The sequence below is a fragment of the Cetorhinus maximus genome, chromosome 10 (genome assembly GCF_964194155.1).
Source record: "Cetorhinus maximus chromosome 10, sCetMax3.hap1.1, whole genome shotgun sequence".
NCBI lineage: Eukaryota > Metazoa > Chordata > Chondrichthyes > Lamniformes > Cetorhinidae > Cetorhinus > Cetorhinus maximus.
This window is the reverse complement of record NC_135888.1, coordinates 130,835,397-130,856,804: the sequence shown is the minus strand read 5'-3', so window position 1 is coordinate 130,856,804 and position 21,408 is coordinate 130,835,397. Positions and strand designations below refer to the sequence as shown.

At 42.6% G+C, this 21,408-nt stretch overlaps 1 protein-coding gene across 1 annotated transcript in view; it reads right to left on the bottom strand.

Annotated features, from left to right (window-relative positions):
- The window catches only part of mgat4b (alpha-1,3-mannosyl-glycoprotein 4-beta-N-acetylglucosaminyltransferase B), a 191,907-nt gene that overhangs the window by 122,113 nt on the left and 48,386 nt on the right, over window positions 1-21,408 (bottom strand). The window contains exons 3-4 of the mRNA XM_078549762.1: window positions 5,910-6,053; window positions 4,297-4,430 (exon numbers count right to left, since the gene is read on the bottom strand). Coding sequence (XP_078405888.1) covers window positions 4,297-4,430; window positions 5,910-6,053 — 278 coding nt within the window. The remainder of the gene's footprint in view (window positions 1-4,296; window positions 4,431-5,909; window positions 6,054-21,408) is intronic.

Genomic DNA, 21,408 nt, shown 5'->3' with positions numbered 1-21,408 from the left:
CTTTTTTGTGTATTTATTTATGTGAAATTAATTATCCTGTGAAATCTGACCCATGTTTAATATTTTCCAATCAAAATTTGCAGGGCCGTCTGGCATGACACTTGTTACAAAAGTATAATAATTTTCATAATTTTTTTCTGGTTTATTGTGAAGTAGGTTTTATGGAGATAAGTACAGGTGGCTCTGTCTGTGTGATTTAATTACATTTGGAGTCAAGTAGACTGCAAGCTTTAAATTATTAAAAGAAGCTAGGTGTAGAAATGTGCTAGAAATGCTAATGAGAAAACATGGGTGCTGTTTTAGCATGTAAAGTTTGAAGGGGATTTGCATGTTTTTTTTAGATAAATGAAGGGATTGTTTAGATTTCAAAGGAATGTTAGTCTGTTTACATCTAGCCAGATTATCAAGGCTAAGGAGTGTGTTTATTTTTCCCTAAAAGTTACTGACAATATTGGCAACATGAAAGTTTTTATATTATGGGGAAGATACAGTATTAAAGATATGTGAAACATTAGAATTTACATATTAAAAGAGAGAGAAACATATATAAAAGGAGAATGAAAGGCTGTGTGGGAGAAGGCCATATAAGACCCAACAGGACGAGTGTGAGAAATAGCCTTGATGAAGCCTCCAGCCATTTGTGCATAAGTCTACCAAGCAAAGTAACTGAAGTTAGGGAAGCCATTTGGAATTCCACTGTCAAGTGGGTACTGTGTTAATTTGCTGGTTTTGTTTTAAATCTGAAATTGATTTTGGACTGTTGCCTTAAAGACGGTGTGTAACTGGGAGTTAGGTTAATTAGAAATTTTAGGAGTTGTTATAGTACTAAATACTTTGTAGTCTTATGTATGTGTTTGAAACCTTTTATTTTGTTGATAAATATTCTAATTTAATTTTTAAAATCTCTAAAGGTCTTGCTGGACTCATTACTTCTGAATTTAGTGCACACATCATCTTGTAATAAATTCAAATTGCAAAACCGTTGTGATATCGTGACCAGGTTTCCCTTGTGGATTTGGTCTGCGTGGCACTCATCATCTGCCACGTCATAACACATTACATTTAATCCAGTAACTGCAGGTAATCTTCAAAACTCTGCCAAGGTGAAAGCCCTTCATTTGCTCAGCTAACTTAATCTACAAGTGGAAGAGCCTTACATACTGTTGAACCATTGAGGCAGAAAACAATTTCAGGATTTAATAGAATTATCATACTGAACCATGACAGCTACTGAGCAATGTGAACACAAGCTTCAAATCTGTCCTCAACTCGCATCCACAAAGGGCAGTGGAGACAAAAACCTCCGAATCATACAAGGACTAGTTCAATGTACTGATTGCGGAAGGGGGTGTGGGGGGAAGGCAGGAGACAGGGGGGACAAACAGATAAATTGAATGATCAGCTATAGGCAACAAATTGTCATTTTGACTTGTATTTGCAATCTTTTCTTAATTCTTAAGAAATGTCACGAAAAAAGACTTGTATTTCTATAGCGTGTTTCATGACCTTGGGACGTCCCAACGTACATTACAGCCAACGAAGTACAGTACTTATGATAGCATAGGAAATGTAGCAGCCAACATACAAAAAGCAAACTCCCACAAACAACAGTGAAAAACAAGAGTGAAAAGTTTGAGGCTGGGAGCACAGCAGTGGTCTCTGTGAGTCAGTGAGCAGCACAGGGGGGGAAATTACATAGTGAAATCACAGCAAAAGGAGGCATGCAGGGGTGGATCCACAGGTAAGTATTTATTTTAATCTGTAACAAACTAGATCTATTAATTAGTTTAAAAATTAAAATAAGCCAATTTGACTAAATGTAAACTTTATCATACTTTATACATTGTATAATTTATCATATAATTATGTTCAGTATTTAATTAGATCGGGGGAGAAGCTCGCCCAGGATCGCTGCACCTGGCGTTCCCAAATAAAAAATCTGTATGACCTCCTTTGAACGCATGCGCATATCAGAGGCAGAGGAAAAGCGCAAGGAGAGGAAATCCCGAGCCAGCAACTCATCAAAACTCAATTGTCCGCAATATCCTGTCCTACTTGCAGCAGAAGCTTCCGGGTACAGATCAGCCTTAGCAGTCAATAACGTACCCACCGGAACCCACCAGACACACAAAGGGAGAGCATGGTCATCTTCACCTCGAAGATCGAACAAGAATAAAGGAAGATCGAGGGGGGTAAAATTAAAATTAACTAAATAGAGGATACTGACATTAATGGATTCTGAACTTTTATTATCTCCATATACTTAACTCTTAATAAATTAATACTGGACAAAGAATAAAATAGAAGGAGCTGAGAAACAAAAAACAGAGTAAAGCAGAGCAAAAGAGCAGGAACCAAAGCAGTTCAAGAGAGCACCTAATTTTAATTCAATTAAGTAATGAAATGAATAACATACGGTTACATTAGGGATGGCAATGAAGGTAGTCCCACAAGGGTCTGTGCTGGGGCCTTAACTTCTTACAATTTACATCAATAACTTAGATGAGGGGAGTGAAGACATGGTAGTTAAATTTGCAGATGACACAAAGATAGGTAGGAAAGTATGTTGTAAAGAGGACATGAGAAAGCTGCAGGTGGATATTGATAGGTTGAGTGAGTGAGCAAAGATCTGGCAAATGGAGTTTAATATGGGGAAATGTGAAGTTATTCCCTTTGGCAGGAAGAACAAAAAAAAAGCAGAGTATTACTTAAATGGAGAACGGCTGCATAATTCTGAGGTACAGAGGGATCTAGGTATTCTAGTACATGAGTCACAAAAACTTAGTATGCAGGTACAGCAAGTAATTAAGAAGGCTAATGGAATGCTATCCTTTATTATGAGGGGGATTGAACATAAAAGTAAGGATGTTTCGCTTCAGTTATACAGGGCATCGGTGAGACCATACCTCAAATGTGGTGTGCGGTTTTGGCCTCCTTGTTTAAGGAAGGATGTAAATGCTTTGTAGGCAGTTCAAAGGAGGTTTACTAGATTGATACCTGGAATGAGTGGGTTGTCTTATGAGGAAAGGTTGGACAGACTGGGCTCATTTCCACTGGAGTTTAGAAGAGTGAGGGGTGACTTGATTAAAGTATACAAGATCCTGAATGGCCTTGACAAGGTGGAAGTCGAAAGGATGTTTCCTCTTGTGGGTGAGTACAGAACTAGGGGCACTGTTTTAAAATTAGAGGTTGACCTTTTAGGACAGAGATGAGGAGAAATTTTTCCTCTCAGAGGGTCGTGCGACTTTATAATTCTCTGCCTCAGAAGGTGGTGGAGGCAGGGTCATTGAATATTTTTAAGGCAGAGGTAGATAGATTCTTGTTAGGCAAGGGAATCAAAGGTTATCGGGGTTAGATGGGAATGTGGAAATCAAAACACAAGATGATCAGCCATGGTCTTTTTGAATGGTAGAGCAGGCTCGAGGGGCCGAATGGTCTACTCCTGTTCCTATTTCTTATACTATATTCTAGTGCGCCACAACTGCAGCACGTGAGAATTTGTGGAGAGCACTGCGATCCCGGACAATAAGCGTGTGCATTAAGAATTTCAGCTCAAGAGTTGTTGAGCTAGAGTTTCAGTTATTGACATTATGGGATATTGTGGAGAGCGAGAGTCACCTGGACACTTGGATCCAGGATGCAATCACACCCCTTAGGTTTGGTAGCGGTGTAGGTCTTGTATATGCGGGTCAGGGATAGATAGGTATGACTGCAAGTCAGGCGAGTAAGGGGAACCCAGCTGCGGTGTTGGAGGAGCCTCTGCCTTTATCCAACAAGTACAAGGTCATTTCTGCCTATGTACATGAGTGCAAAGTCTCCAGGGTTCCAGGGGCTAAACAACATACTACTGTATATATGAGATAAATGACAAGTTAATGGTAACATAGTGGTCATGTTGCTGGACTAGTAATCTAGAAGCCTGAACCAATAATCCAGAGACACCAGTTCAAATCTCATCATGGCAGCTAGAATAGAAAGATGGCCATAAAACTACCAGATTATTGTAAAAACCCATCTGGTTCACTAATGTCCTTTAGGGAAGGGAAATCTTCCATCCTTATTCCATCTAGTTAACATGTGACTACGGACTCTTAGCAATGTGGTACCTGGCTTGGTTTCATGTTACTTTGATAATTAAAAAAAAGCTATCAATCTCTATAATTTTAACGACTGCCCAGGCCAAAAAGAACAGTTTCTCTGTATCCATCCCAGTGAACCTCCTATCATTTTGAAGACCACGATTAAGTCAACCCTCAACTCATGGGAACATAAACCCAGAAGTGTATTTTCACTCACCTCTGCAATGAGTACAACAATCACACAGTCTTGTTTTTCCTCTGGGGTCAGTTCATAAATGAGGGAATTCAAGGTGTCTATCAGGTAAGTGTGCACCTCCCTCTTGACAGTCGGAACTCCCATCACTATCGAAACTGTGGACCAAAAAAGAAACGCCCATGAAATGGATTAAGATTTTGTTAATAATGCGAAGCAAAGTTTATACATCAAATAAACAGCAACCTGCTCAACTGACACCACATTCACCACCTTAAACACCACCGATGTGTGCACCATCTAGAAGATGCACTGCAGCAACTCGCAAAGTCTCTTTCCACAGCATCTATTAAACCTACCACCTCTACCACCTAGGAGGACATGGGCAGCAGATGCATGGGACACCACCACCTGCAAGTTCCCCTCCAAGCCACACACCACCCTAACTTGGAACTATATTGCTGTTCCTTCACTGTCGCTGGATCTAAATCATGGAACTCCTTAACAGCACTGTGGGTGTACCTACACCCCCTAGACTGCAGCGGTGCAAGAGGTGGCCCACCACCGCCTTCTCAAAGGCAATTAGGGATGGGTAATAAATGCTGACCTAGGCCGTGATGCCTGCATCTCGTGAATGAACAAGTTTTTTAAAATGAGACAGCTCAACCAAAAGGATAAAGAAAATGGAAAAACATGCGAGTTATTCAAAAGAAAGTGGGTTTGAATTCCTTGCTACTTGTACTACAGGAAAAAAGAATGATCACTATTGTTATACCAAAGGACAATCACAATTACTCATGCACTTCACAGGATTTTGTTTTATTGTTGGAAGGAGGAAGCTAGGAGAAAAACAAATTTGAGGCTAGTGAAAAATGTAGTTTGGTTAAAAAAATGGGCAGCAAAGCAAGGGACCAAGGAACCCACTGTAGCAATTGATAGAAGCATTTGAAAATAATGGATTCATCATCCCGATTGTGGTTTAGACACGTGTAAAGTTTACAGGCACACTCAGGAGCATAGCTATTGCTGCCATCAGCTTCATTTATGTAGCATCTTTATCGTAGCAGAACTTCAAGGAGTTTCACTGGAACGTTACTAAAAAAAATTTAACACCGAGCCATACAAGGACATATTGTGACAGTTGGCCAAATGTTTGATTAAAAATGTAGATTTTAAATGAGGAGAGAGAAGCAGAGAGGTCTATAAAGGGTTGAAATTCCAGGACCGAGGGCCTGAACAGCTGAAAACTCAGCCAGCAATGTGGTGCGATTAAATTCTGAGATGTACAAGAATGCGAGAAACATTGAGATCTCAGAAGGTTGTAGGGCTGAAGGAGGTTACAGAGATAGGGAGGGCTGAGGCCATTGAAGTACTTGAAAACAAGGATGAAAATTTCATAATTGAGGCATTGTTAGACCCAGAAGCTAATGTAGGTCAGTGAACCACAGGGGGCGACAGGGGAATGGGCCTTGATGTGAGTTAGGATACGGGTGGCAGAGCTTTGAATGCAAGTTTGAATGCCTAATGTACTTTTATTTTTTGCATGTCTAATTACCAATGGGGCTTGAATTAAATGTTAAAAACCGTGATCTTTAAAACCCGCTCGATATTTTTGTGTCAGTTGGTTTCTTTCTCACCTCCAGTTCTCCTTTGTCCCAGGTAGACAGACGGCTGAAAACTGTCTTCTCTGGCGAGCAGATGCGGGAGGTGATGGAAGATGCTTGGCAGCTGCAGTACATTCTTACTGATAGTGATATTCCAAAGTTTGAGCTTGGTTTCATCTGAAATAAAAAGAGAATAGAGAGTAATGCAATTGAAGAAACGATAAAACCAGACACAAAACAAAATTAGGAATGAGGTTTTAACTGGAAAATCATTTTGAGAACTGCGTAGTTAGGAGGGGTAGCTCACAAGCATATGAACAGGTGCAGGCCATTCAGCTCCTTAAGCCTACTCCACCATTCAATTAGATCATGGCTGATCTGAATCTTAACACTTAATATCTTTGCCTAACAAACATGCATCAATCTCAGTTTTGAAATTTGCAATTGGCACCCAGCCTCAACAGCTTTTTGCAGGAAATACATTTGATTTCAACTGCTCTGTGAAGTGCTTCCTGCAATCACCCCTGAATGGCCTAACCGTATATGCCCTTAAGTTAAGTCACCACAAGCAATGCTATGGAGATTTACGGAGTACTAAATACCACAGAATTTGAATATAATAAAAATATTAATATAACTATTCGAACTACACATGGCATCTGCATCTGCTTAAATCCCATATGCTATTAGGAGATTTAAACTTACATTGCAGGCCTGGAATCTGTCCTCCAACTTTCCCATTGTCTAACCAACCCCTTCCATTCTGACACTACAGCTTCTCCCCTTCAATCTGTTTCAGTCCTGTCTGCATCTTTATTAGGATGGGCAACATGATGTCACATAAACATAGTGCACTAAGGGCAGAAGTTAAAAAGTGTCCAAAGTACCTACCTCCGAAAGGGAAACAATGAGAAAAAAAAAACATGTACACTAGCAATAGAATTAATGAATGTTAGGGAAATACAAATCTTCAATACAACACAGAATGTCAGGCGATATTATGTGCTCAAGTCTCTTGGGAGTAGAACTTGAACACACCACTTACCGACTCCTGTGTCAACTCCTCACACCTAACAAGCTAAAAACTATATATGCCTACCAAGACAAAATTCTTAACTTTAAAAGCACAGGTGGATTTTCCACTCCCCACACGATGACCTTTTCTTAAACATTTCATTGCAATCATTAAATTGAGGGGAACAGTATTCACCGAAGACATTTTGAATGGTAATAAGGAATGTGAGATGACTGATGCAAAGCTGTGTTCTTCCACTTTGTTGCAATGCTTTGAGTATCTTTCATTAAAATTAGGCCCCATCCCATCTTTTCACTCAGGCAGGTGTAAAATATTCCATGGCACTACTTCTAAGAGGTGGAGGGGAGTTTGTGGCATCTTGCTCTGCACAAAATGGCTGCAGCATGTTCTATATTACAGAAGTGACTACAATTCAGAAGTAGTTGGTTGTAAAGCACTTTGAGGTATCCTGTGGTTCCGAAAGCTGCTATACAAATACAAGTCTGTTTTTCTTCTACAAACTCAACAAAGGTAATGAACTGACGCCCATGTCAGCTCAGGCAGGATTGTCAAATGGACTCATTTTGCACTGTATCAATCTACAATTTCATATCAAAATGTGAAATTAAGTATATTTGGGGAGGGAAAGAAAAACATTTGAAGCCCCAAATCAAGCAAAACACCCTACTGAGTGTAAGATTAGAATCCTTGAGCTGTGACCAACTATAACAAGAGGATGTGATGTTTGAGTCAGATTAAATGAAAATGCCATGTAGAATAAATGCAGTTATTTAAAATCCATTAAGATAAATTTGAGTTAAAAAAAAGGAAAAAATAAAATTGTCCTTGGCCCAGTAGCAAGAGAAAAAGTACTGAATGAAACAGATCAGACATAAATCTGACAACAGTTTTAAAGTAATTTCCCTGGGAGGTTTCCGCCCCCTTTTTCAGAGGCACTGACTGACATAGACTACTGAGTCCATTTATTGCTAGAGTATAGTCATGCTGTTATTTCTGTGCTACTTGATTTTTTACTAAATCATATTCAATAAAACATTTACACAATTAACCATTGTATTTAATAATTGAAATGTGGTATTAATTTTAGAAACATGTCCAGAGCATGCTGTATTAAATACCACCTTTATCCTGTACAATATTAAGATCCAGAAGCACATTTTCCATTCCAAGGTTAGCAGAAAAATGGAATCCTATCCCCCAAAAATGTGGATGAGAGGGTCAATTGGAGCTTTCAAGACTAAGATCAGCAGATTTTTGTTCACTAAGGGATGTGGAGCAGAGGAAGATAAATGGAGTTGTGCTGCAGATTGCCCATGATATAGTTGAATGGAGAAAGAAAGACACATTTACATGGCGATGTCCTGAGATCTAAAGACATTAAGAACTTCACAGCCAATGAAGTACTTTTGATGTAGGAAACAACGGCCAATTTGCATACAGCAAGCTCCCACAGCCAGCAATGCAATAATGATCAGATGGTCTGTTTTTTGATGTTGATTGCAGAATAAATATTGCCAGGCCGTTGGAGATAACTCCCCTGCTATTTTCAAAATTGTGACATTGGTCCACCTGAGGGGGCATTCAGGGTTTCTGTTTAATGGCCTGTCTGAAAGTGGGCACCTCCAACAGTACACCCTCAATATTGCATTGGAGGGTCAGCCTAGACTTTTATGCTCAAGTCTTGGGGCAGAATTCTCTCATCTGGGATTATGTCCCGGGTCGGGGATGGGGAGTCTTTCCTGCCGCGGTATTGCGTGACCCCTGCCTCATTAATTATGCAATCGGGGGTTTCCCAATGCATTGCGCAGCGCAGCAGGTTGGATGCACCCTGCCGTCACATCTGGGTGCCATAATTAAAAGACGCCCAGAGAGCAACTTACTAACCATTCAAATTGAGATGTCAAGGGGACAGGGACCACTGGCGCCAAAGTTTAGCGACTCGTCCCTGGGCGTCCCCCTCGACCAGATGGCAGCCAGGAGGGACGTTTTTTATCCAGCTGAAGGGAGGAGGAAGCCAAGCAACCCTGTATGGCAGCAAGCCTCCACCACAGTCAGTGCCCAAGGCCTCCAGCACAGGTCAGCCCTCCAATGCTACAAGAGGTTGAACAACCTCATCCGTGACAACAGGGTAAAGTGAACCCCCAGCTGCTCACACTAACCACAACCATTGGTACAGGGGACATGGGCCTCAGTGGCAACGCCAAAAATTCATGCATTAAAGCTCTGCTGCAGTTCATCCACTCTGCAGGTGGACAGGCCACTGTGCCTCCCTCATCCTTCCACAGAGAGCTCACAAGCAGTCTGGAAGATGGAGGGCAAGGGGGGAGAAGGGGCTCAGGCATTGAGGCACCAGCAAGCTCTGCCTCTCTGATACACCTCTCTGAACCTTATCCTTGTGTGTGGATGGGCTCACCGCTCTGGAGGGTGCTGGCCCAGAACCCTTCTGGACAACCTGCAGTGCATCAACACATGCCACACAATCCAATGTGTTATCTCTAAGACTGGGAGCATGAGAAAGATACTTGAAATTGCTATGTGTGATTGGATGCTAAATACAATCTCTCTCAACCCCATCTTCTCTGTTCTCTTTATGCAGGAGAAGTTAAGCCATAACAGCAGAGAGAGGGAGAAGGCTGGAGGGGATTGACTTCACTTGAAGGAAGTAACAGAATTCGAGGAGCGAGCAGCCAAGCTGGCAGAGGTGGTGCAGGACTGGGCCATTGGAGATGGGGAGGCTGGCTTTCAGCCTCAATCCAGTAAGGATCCATGCGTGGCTTAGAAAGCTGAGGGCCAAGGATGCCTCCAAGTTGGAGGTAGCTCATGCTGTCACTCACTCTCTCCCTTACAGGTGTCACCAGGAAGGGAGCAAGGGCCAAGCTGCAGGGAGCCCTGTTCAGCTCCAACACAAGCCCGGAGGAGAGCGAAGACATCATTGATGATCAAAGCGCAACTGTACAGGCATCACAACAGGCACCTGCGCCCTCCACCAGCCCAGAGACACACACCTTGGTGGGTATTAGCACTAGTGTAGGAAGGGTCACACTCTGGCGATCACTGCATAGACCTGTGTCCACAGCAGGAGAAGGCAGGATCAGCCAAGCTCACTGGCGCTTGAAGGAGCACTGAGGAAGAGGCATCTGTGAGGTCAGAGTCTGATGACGGGCCTCTGGGATCAGCCTTCCAAATGATGGTGGAGAGTTAGCAAGGGGTGGGGGGAAAATCAGGCAGGAGTGTCGGAGGGAAATATTAAGAAATGCTGAAATCACAATTGGTTGCGCAGGTGCACTACTGAATGTTACAGGTATCAAACTTTTGTAAAAATATTCACTTGCACTTCAATAATGGCTAATGTGTTGTTTTAGTTATAATCCTTAAGGCCTGGCACTTCTCCCTCCCCATCACGTGTCCCCACCATCTTCCTGGGGACACCCCATCCCCCGGAAAGAGGCATCTGCAAGGAGGCAAAGGCATTTGCCTGGGCCACTGCGAGCCATGTGCAAGCACTCTCCCACGCATGCTGAGAATTTGGCCTTCAGACTCATGTGTCACAGGGCCCGGGCATTGTGCAAAACTACATGCCGGGGTTCCCCTTCAGTTGTCCAGTTGAGGTGACCTGCATCTCCGCCTACCCCTCATGATCCAGTTCCCATGCAGAATCTTGGGATCCCTACCACAAGGTTCTGCATAGTTCCAACCAGCCGAGCCATGGTGGTAATGGCCTTCTATCTTCACTCGAATACCTTTTCCCCTCCACCCAGTAACCCACACCCTCTCCCCCATAACCACTGGCACCGGCCCCCTCCGCCAAATGGCATAACATTCGACTCCTCCGCCATCACCCTTCAACCCTCCCCCATTACCTTTGGTAACATTCAGATTAATTTAGAGATCCCCTTCCTCCGAGAATCACACCCGATACTATAGACTTGCCCCGCCCTCATCTTGCCCAACACCTCCCCCCACCCCTGAATCAGTGTCCTCACATGTCCACACCAACAACCCTTGGTGCCCCTTCGAAACATCTTCCCAACCTCACCCTCCCACCGCTCCCTTTAACCCTCACCATCCCCTCCTACCACAGTAACCCTCAGTTTGCACCCCTGGAATCCACCATTGACTCCACTAACCCCTCCCTGACCCCTTCACACCTCCCATGCCCTTTCAGACCTGCCCAGCCTCCCCGTCCTCAACCCACCAAGGCTGTTAATAAACATATTGACTTTATAAACAAACAGAGGCATTCAGCACAACAGCAAGAAGTTTATGCTAAACTTTTAGAAAACACTGGTTTGTCTCCAAGTGGAATATTGAGTTCAATTATGGGAACCAAACTTTAGGAAAGATGTCAAGGACTTGGAGAAGGTACAGAGGAGATTTACTAGAATCGTATTACAGAGGAAGGACTTGATTACGTGGTGAAACTGGAGAAGATGAGGTTGTTCTCCTTGAAGCAAGAAAGCTTAAGGGGAGACTGAAGAAGTATTTAAAATCAATGGAAGTTTTGTCAAAAATATCTGAAGTATGCCCTTCTCAAGGGCAACTAGAGATGGGTAATAAATGCTGGCCCAGCCAGCGAAGCCCACATCCTGTGAATGAATAAAACAAAAGAGCTTCCACCAGCAGTAGGGTCAGTAACTAGAGGACACATATTTAAGTTAAGTGGCATAAGAGCCGGAGATGACAAACAGAAATGTTTTTAAGCAACAAATTATTATCTGGAATCTATTTGAAGGGATAGTGGAAGCAGATTCAATACTAACACTTAAAAGGGAATTGGATGTATGCTTTAAGAGGAAACATTTGCAGGGCTGTAGGGAAAGAGCAGGAGTGTAGGGCTAATTGGATAGCTCGTTTTAACATTTGGCACAGGCATGATATGTTGAATGGCCTCCCTCTGTGCTGCTCTGTGCACACTCCAAAAATTAAAGGCTCATTTTGTCATTGTCCAAATGTCCAATGACTCACATTGGAATTAAGGCAGAACTCTTTGCCCACCACCTAGGTTCAATTTCTTCACTTTAGATGTCTTGCAATGTCTTAACCTTATCTCTTTATTTCACCTCCCTCTCTGCCCCACTACTTGGTCTCCAATTTTCCATGTCAATAGTGAACTCAAAGTCAGCAGACTTTTAACAGTCTTTTATAACCAGCGCCACATCTCATCCACATCCATACTCACTTTCAACTGCAGCACCCTGGCAGCAGTTGTGCACTGATATTATCTCAAGGTGTCTCTATGGGTAGCATCCTCACCTCAGAGTTAGAGGGTTGCAAGTTCCAGTCCCACAACTCGAGACTTGAGCACATTATGCAGGTTGACATTTATAGTGTTGGTACTAAGGGAGCACTGCCATCTCAAGGAGGTACCATTTTTTGGATAAGAAGTTGTACCAAGGCTTCACCTTCTCTTTTAGCTGGATGTAAAAGATTCCATGGGGTTTCTTGGGGGTGGGGGGTGGTGGTGGTTTCAATATTTATTCCCTCAACCACCACCTAAAATAATATCTGGTCCTAACCGCATTACTGTCAGTGGGAGTTTGTTGTGTATAAACTGGCTGCTTCCTATATTATAACAGTGACTGGACTTCAAAAAGTACTCAATTGGCTGCAGGTCCTGCAGTTATGAAAAGCACTATATAAACGCAAGTTCTTTCTTTCAGCTGTGTTCTTCACTACTGAACAGTATTGAAAAAGGTGATGAAGAAAAATTACTCTGCAACATTTGTGCTTCCATTTCTTTCTATCAGCTGCCATCTCCGGAATTTTCATTTACTTCTTTGTCTACAAAGTACTATGGCTCCATGCCAACTCACATTAAGGGCACAGGAACCCATATATATGGCCGATGATTTCCAAAAATAATCAAAATGCCCTTTGGTAATGTTAATATATATTTTAATACATTATATTTTGCATCAACAGATTTAGTTTTAAACTGATTTTTAGTACAGAAATGTAGACAATGCCACTTGACAAGACATTGTTGATTCCTACGCATGGGTGTGCTAAATACTGTTGAACTGGAACATTTTCTGTTTAATCTCTGCTCTCTTTGAAGATACCTACTGGCCTGCTGAGCATTTTCTTTTTCCACTGCCTGCAGTGTTTTTGTTTTTTTTAGATAATACATCCTCATAGGTCGCAGAGTTTTGCAAGATTGGATGTGTGCTGGATTATTGTACACAAGTTCAAGAACACTTGCATTTATATAGCATCTTTAACATGGGAAAACAGCCCTAAGAGCTTCACATGAGCATACAATTGACATTAAGCCAAAGATTGTGATATTAGGACAGATGGCCAAAAGCTTGATTGAAGAGTTTTAAAGAACATTTTTTAAAAAAGGAGTAAGAGAGGGGTGGAGAGGTTTAGGCGAAGAAGTCCAGAGATTAGGGCCTAAATAACCACAGCATCAGGAACTTCCATAGATCCTAGGCTTCCATCACTGAGAGGGAATCAAAAGTTTTCTGAGTGTACAGAATCAATATGTGCACTAGGTTTAGCTGGTGGGCTAAACCTCTCCCACTGCAGAGAACTGCTTTACTTTCAAATTTCTCCGTTGCAGTTTAAGTCACATATGCACCATGGGCCAGTATTCCAATGCTAACTGAGTTATTCTCACCTGTTGTGACTTAGCCTTTACTGGAATCAAATCAAAAGTACAATTGCAGTCTAAGAAGCAATTCCTGAAATTAAAATGTTCCCTCACCACCCCCATCAGCAGTTTTAGCATTGATTATAAGCAGGGGTTCAAATCAGGATAAGTTTCCATCAAAGAGAGGTTTTTTTCTTAGAACTTTTCTAGAGATTACCTTTAAATGTTATAGAACACCATCAGCAAAACAACAGCCTCAGCAGAATTTTATATGCTATTTGCTTACAAGTATGTGATTCAGTGAAGTCAACTGGAACTACTTCCACCCAGAAGGTAATAGAATGGAATAAATTAACAAGGAAGATCATTGAACAGTTGACATAAAACAAGTTTGTGACACAATTTAGCCAGTGGGCTAAAATTTACCCACTGCAGAGAACCTATTCATGTTTATATTTACATTTATATTAGACTTCCTGGAATGTGGAAACGAGGAGAAAGAGCTGGGCTCATTGAGGCTAATAGCCTCCCAACAATTTCTTACTCAATCTAAAGGTGTTGAAAGGCATTGCTGTGTCACTGAAACGTGACACCATAACTGATCGACACACAATGCTTTGGGCTCATTGGCCTCACTGAATAAAGGTTGACCCCAGACATTGTTTTCAAACAAAAGCATATGTCTGTACATATTAAGATCTGGAAAATGACTTTTTCTTTAGCAGAACAAATCTGCACCACTGAACACTGAATAAAGTGGCAACATCCCACAGCTGGGGCAAGTTACCAGAGCTGCTCAAACATAATTACCATCAGGTAATCCACTCGCTCCTTTAGCTGCTGCCCACATTCTCTTCACCCGCCATCCTGGGCTCAATGACTTACATTGGCTTTCATTCTGGTAACTCCTAGAATTTAAAATTCTCAACCTGGTTTTCAATATCCCTAGTACCTTCCCCAGGATAAAAGAGCGCAAAGAGAGTGGTGGAGACACAGGGTAAAAGAGCGTGAGGAGAGCTGAGACACAGGATAAAAGAGCAGTCTGGGAAGAGCACCCTGCAGTCGGCATCGTGGTGAAGCAGTCTAAGAAGAGCATCCTGCAGTCAGCATCACAGTGAGGCAGTCTGGGAAGAGCGTCCTGCAGTCAGCATCACGGTGAAGCAGTCACTTCAAAAAGTGACATCAGCACAAAGGCGAGAGTTGATTCGTGAGTAGTGGGTAAGTGTTTTTCTTCAGTTTAAAATAGATTAAGCTAAGGAAAGGTAAGGGTTCTAGTTTTTACTTAAAGTACATAAATAGTTTAACTTTTTTTTTTACTGTATTTAACTTAAAGTAAGGTTTTTTTCCCCCAACTACAGGCAATGCAGGGCAGCTCAGTCCCATGTTATGTACCGCCTGTAACATGTGGGAAGTAGACGCTCCTTGCGCTTTGACTGGCCACGTGTGCAAGAAATGCCGCCAGTTGCAACTACTTGAGCTCCGGGTTTCGGAGCTTGAGCGGCAGCTGGAGGCACTGAGGTGCATCCGCGAAGCTGAGAGTTTCGTGGATAGCATGTTTTTAGGCATGGTCACCCCACAGCTTACGGAAGTGCAGAGAGAGGGGAAATGGGTGACCAGTCAGAAGGAAGGTGTCAGGCAGGAAGTCAGGAAATCCCCAGGGTGCAGGGTGCATCTCGCTTCATAACTGTTTTTCTGTGTTGGAAAACAGTGAGTGACAGTTCATCTGGGAAGTGCAGCCCATGCTCATGGCACCGTGAGTGGCGCAGCTGCATTGGGGGGGTGGGGGAGAAGAAGGGTAGAGCAATAGTGGTAGGAGACTCGATAGTAAGGGGAACAGACAAGCGTTTCTGCAGCCATAGACGTGACTCAAGGATGTCACCGAATGGCTGCAGGGCATTCTAAAGGGGGAGGGCAAACAGACAGAGATCGTGGTAAATATTGGTACCAATGACATAGGTAGAAAGAGGGATGAGGTCCTACAAGCAGAATTTAGGGAGCTAGGAAACAGATTAAAAAACAGGACCTCAAAAAGGTAGTAATCTCTGGATTACTACCAGTGCCACGCGCTTGTGAGTATAAAAATAGGTTAGTCCAGATGAATGCATGGCTGGAGAGATGGTGCAGGAGGGAGGGCTTTCTAGGACATTGGTACAGTTTCTAGGGGCGTTGGGACCTGTACAAAACAGACGGGTTGCACCTGAACCGGAATGGGACCAACATCCTTGCGGGGAGATTTGCTAGTGCTGTTGGGGAGGGTTTAAATTGGCAGGAGGATGGAATCCTGAGAGGAGGTTCAGCAGGGGGAGATGCACAGCCAAAATTAGAAGAGAGAGCAAGTGAATCGAAGGCAAAGAAATTATAGGCCAGTTAATGCATAAGGGAGTTTGGCAAGGTTGGATGGTATTTATTTTAATGCAAGGAGTCTGACAAATAAGGCAGATGAGTTGAGGGCACAAATTAACACATGGAAGTATAATTTCATTGTTGTCACAGAGATACGGTTGAGAGAGGGGCAGGACTGGCAGCTCAATATTCCAGGATATAGGGTCTTCAGGCAAGACAGGGAAGGAGGTAAAAGAGGAGGGGGTATTGCAATATTGATCAAGGAGTCAATTACAGCAGTAAGGAGGGATGACATCTTAGAAGGCTCCGCAAATGAAGCTATATGTGTAGAACTGAAAAACAAAAAAGGAGCAATCACATTGCTGGGAGTGTACTATAGGTCCCCAAACATTCAGAGAGAAATAGAGGATCAGATGCATAGGCAAATTTCAAAGAAGTATAAAAAAATAGGGTAGTAATAGTGGGGGATTCCAACTTCCCCAACATTAACTGGGTTAGTCATAGTTTGATAGGTTTAGAGGGTGCGGAATTCTTAAAATGCATCCAGATGAACTTTTTAGCCAGTACATAGAAGGTCCTACAAGAGAGGGGGTGGTCCTGGACTTAATTTTAGGGAAAGAAGCCAGGCAAGTGGTAGAGGTCTCAGTGGGGGAGCATTTTGCAGATAGTGATCATAACTCCATTAGATTCAAGGCTGTTATGGAAAAGGATAAGGATGGGCCAGAAATCAGAGTTCTAAATTGGGGGAAGGCCAATTTTAATAAGATCAGATATGACTTGGCCACATTGGAATGGGAGCAGCTACTTTTAGCTAAATCTGCGTCAGAGCAGTGGGACTCATTCAAAAAGGAAATAGGGAGAGTAAAGCCCAAAATATTCCAGTAAAGACAAAAGATGGGACCAACAAATCCAGGAAACCCTGGATGTCGAGAGATATACAGGATTGGATAAAGACAAAAAGGGAGGCTTATGGCAGATACCGAGGGTTCAAAACAGCGGAAGCTCTAGAGAAGTATAGAATGTGTTAGGGGGGAACTTAAAAGGAAATTAGGAGAGCAAAAAGGGGGCATGAAGAAACATTGGCAGGTAAAATAAAGGAAAATCCAAAGTTATTTTACAAGTACATCAAGAGTAAGAGGATAACTAGGGAAAGAGTAGGGCCCATTAAGAACCATAGTGGTAATGTGTGTGGAGCTGGAAGACGTAGGTAGGGTTCTAAATGAATACTTTGTATTAGCGTTCACAAGTGAGAGGGACGACGTGGGTATGGAAATCAGGCAGAAGGATTGTGATATAATTAAAGAAATTAGCACAGAAAAGGAGGAGGTTCTAAGTGGTCTGGCAGGCTTAAAAGTAGATAAATCTCCAGGCCTGGATAAAGTGTATCCCAGGCTGTTGAGTGAGGCAAGGGAGGAGATAGCAGGGGTGCTGGCAATAATTTTCAATACCTCTCTGGCTACAGGAGAGGTGCAAGAGGACTGGAGGGCAGCCAATGTGGTAACATTATTCAAGAAGGCCAGTCAGTCTAACCTCAGTGGTGGGGAAACTATTGGAAGCAATTCTGAGGGACAGAACTAATCTACACTTGGAGAGGCAGGGATTAATCAAGGGCAGTCAGCATGGTTTTGTTAAGGGGAGGTCATATCTAACCAATTTGATTGAATTTTTTGAAGAGGTGGCCAGATGTGTAGACGAGGGCAATACATTTGACGTAGTCTACTTGGACTTCAGCAAGACTTTTGATAAGGTCCCACATGGGAGACTGATAATGAAGGTATGAGCCCATGGGATCCAAGGAAATTTGGCAAATTGGATCCAGAATTGGCTGAGCGGCAGGAAGCAGAGGGTGACAGTCGATGGGTGTTTTTGTGGCTGGATGCCTGTGTCCAGTGGGGTTCCACAGGGATCGGTGTTGGGTCCCTTGCTGTTTGTGGTACGCGTAAACGATTTAGACTTGAATGTAGGAGGGTTGATCAGTAAGTTTGCAGATGACATAAAAATTGGTGGGTGGGGTGGTAAATAGTGAGGAGGATAGCCTTAGATTATAGGAGGATATAGACGGGCTGGTCAGATGGGCTGATCAGTGGCAAATGGAATTTAATCCGGATGTGTGAGGTGATGCACTTGGGCAGGACAAACAAGGCACGGGAATACACGATGAATGGTAGGACCTTGGGGAATACCGAGGATCAGAGGGACCTTGGTGTGCATGTTCACTGGTCCCTTAAGGTGGCGGGACAGGTAGATAAGGTGGTTAAGGCGACATATGGGATACTTGCCTTTAATGGCCGAGGCATAGAATATAAGAGCAGGGAGGTTATGCTGGAACTGTATACAACACTGGTTAGGCCACAGCTAGAGTATTGCGTGCAGTTCTGGAATCCGCATTATAGGAAGGATGTGATTGCACTAGAGAGGGTGCAGAGGAGATTTCCCAGGATGTTGCCTGGGCTGGAGAGTTTTAGTTATGAGGAGAGATTGGATAGACTGGGGTTATTTTCCCTGGAGCAGAGGAGATTGAGGGGGCACATGATTGAGGTGTATAAAATTATGAGGGGCATAGATAGAGTAGACAGGAAAGGAACTTTTCCCCTGGGTGGAGGGATCAATAACCAGGGGGCATAGATTTAAGGTAAGGGGTAGGAGGTTTAGAGGGAATGTGAGGAAGAATTTTTTCACCCGGAGGGTGGTGGGAATCTGGAACTCACTTCCTGAAAGGGTGGTAGAGGCAGAAACCCTCGTAACATTTAAGTAGTATTTGGGTGTGCACTTGCGATGCCATGGCATACAAGACTATGGGCCTGGTGATGGAAAATGGAATTAGAATAGTTAGGTACTTGTTTGACTGGCGCAGACTTGATGGGCCAAAGGGCCTTTTTCTGTGCTGCAGACCGCTCTCTATGACTTTATGAGAAATGAGGGTCAGAGAATGGCAGGAAAGGACAGAGAAAAAAACCTAACAATACATCAACAGTCAAGACTAGATGTTACTAAGGTAACAAAAAGACAAAACTGAAGGCTCTCTATCTGAATGCACGTAACATTCATAAAAGCAAATTAATTGATGGTCCATGTTGAAGTAAATAAATATGATCTGATAGCTATTACAGAGATGTGGCTGCAGGACGACAAAGATTGGGTCCTTAATATTGAAAGGTACGTGACATTCAAGGAGAATAGGAAGCTAGGTAAAGGTGGAGGGGTAGCACTGTTAATCAAAGAGGGCATTGGTGCAATGGTTAGAGGTGATCTTGGTTCAGGAGTTCAGGATGTAGAATCGGTTTGGGTGGGGTTGAGGAATATTAAGAGAAAAAAGTCATTAGTGGGAGTGGTCTACAGGCCCCATAACAGTAGCCACAGCGTAGGACAAAGTATTCAAGAGAAAATATTGTGTGCTTGTGATAAACGGATGGCAATAATCATGGGTGATTCTAATCAACACATAAACTGGAAAAGTCAGATTGGGGTAGTAGCCTGGATGAGGAGTTCTTAGAATGTTTTGAAGATAGTTTCTTAGAGCAGCATGTTTTGGAACCAACCAGAGAGCAGGTTATACTAGACTTGGTATTGTGTAATGTGACAGGATTAATTAATGACCTCAGAGTAAAGACACCCCTCGGTAGCAGCACCCACAATATGATTGAATTTTACATCCAGTTTGAAAGGGAGAAGAGTGGGTCTAAGACTAGTGTTTTAAACTTAAATAAGGGCAACTATGTGGGGATGAAAGCTGAGCTAGCTGAAGTAAACTGGGAAACTAGGTTAGGGAACAGATCAATAGAGAAGCAGTAGCCGACATTTATGGCGATATTTCAGAGCATTCAGAATAAGCACATTCCTACTATAAAGAAAAGTTCTAAGGGGAAGGCCCACCATCCATGGTTAACTAGAGATGTTAAGGAAAGCATCAAACTTAACGAAAAAGCATACAACTCCGCAAACTTGAGTGGCAGGATAGATGACTGGACAGAATATAAAGAACGGCAGAGAATAACTAAAAGGTTAACCAGGAGAAAGAAATTAGAGTATGAAAGGAAGCTAGCTAGAAATGTAAAAACAGATAGCAAGAGTTTCTACAGGTATTTAAAAAGAAAAAGAGGAAGTAGAGGAAGTGTTGGTTCTCTAGAGAGTGACAGTGGAGAGTTAATAAGGAAAAGGCAGAAGAAATAAGCAAATATTTTACTTCTGTGTTCACTATAGAGGATACAAAAACATTCCAGTAAATCTGCAAATCAGGAGATGAAAGGGAGAAAGGAACTTGCTGAATTTGAAATCACTAGGGAAACGGTACTGAGCAAATTGACGGAGCTGCAGGCTGGCAAGTCTCCAGGTCCCGATGAACTACATCCTAAGGTCTTAAAAGGAGGTGGCTAATGAGGTACTTGATGCGCTTGTGTTAATTTTCCAAAATTCGCTAAATTCTGGAAAGGTTCCATTATATTGGAAAGTAGCAAATATAATTCCTCTATTCAAGATGGGAGGAGGAATAAAACAGGAAATTATAGGTCAGTTAGCTTGACGTCTGTCGTGGGGAAGTTATTAGCATCGATCATTAAGGAGGTTATAGCTGGGCACTTAGAAGAGCTCAAGGCAATAAGGAAGAGTCAGTACAGTTTTGTTGAAGGAAAATCATGTTTAACCAATTTATTGGAGTTTTTTGAAGGAGTAGCATACATAGTGGATAAAGGGGAGCCTGTAGACATACTGTACTTGGATTTCCAGAAGGCATTTGATAAGGTGTCACATCAAAAGATTATTGTGGAAAATAGAAGTGCATGGTGTAGTGGGTAACATATTAGCATGGGTAGAAGATTGGCTGGCTGGCAGAAAGCAGAGAGTATGCATAAATGGGTCTTTTTCTGATTAACAGGATGTGACAACTGGACTCCCACTGGGTCTGTACAGGGCCTCAACTTTTTACAATTTACATCATTGACTTAGACGAGGGGAGTGAAGACATAGTACCTAATTTGCAGATGACACAAAGATAGGTAGGAAAGTATGTTGTGAAGAGAACATGAGAAGGTTGCAGATGGTTATAAGATAGGTTGAATGAGTAGACAAAGATCTGGCAAATGAAGTATAATGTGGGAAAATGTGAAGTTGTTCACTTTAGCAGGAAGAACAAAAAAAGCAGAGTATTACTTAAATGGAGAATGGCTGCATAATTGAGGCACAGAGGGATCTAGGTGTTCTAGTAAAGAGTCACAAAAAGTTAGCATGCAGGTACAGCAAGTAATTAAGGCGGCTAATGGAATGCTATTCTTTATTACGAGAGGGATTGCACATCAAAGTAAGGCATTTATGCTTCAGTTATACAGGGCATTGGAGAGACCGTACCTCGAATACTGTGTGCAGTTTTGTTCTCTTTATTTAAGGAAGGATATAAATGCAATGGAGGTGGTTCAAAGGAGGTTCACTACATTGATACCTGGAATGAGTGGGTTGTCTTATGGAGGAAAGGTTGGACAGACTGGGCTTGTTTCCAGTGGAGTTTAGAAGAGTGGGGGGTAATTTGATTGAAGTATACAAGATCCTGAACGTCCTTGACAAGGTGG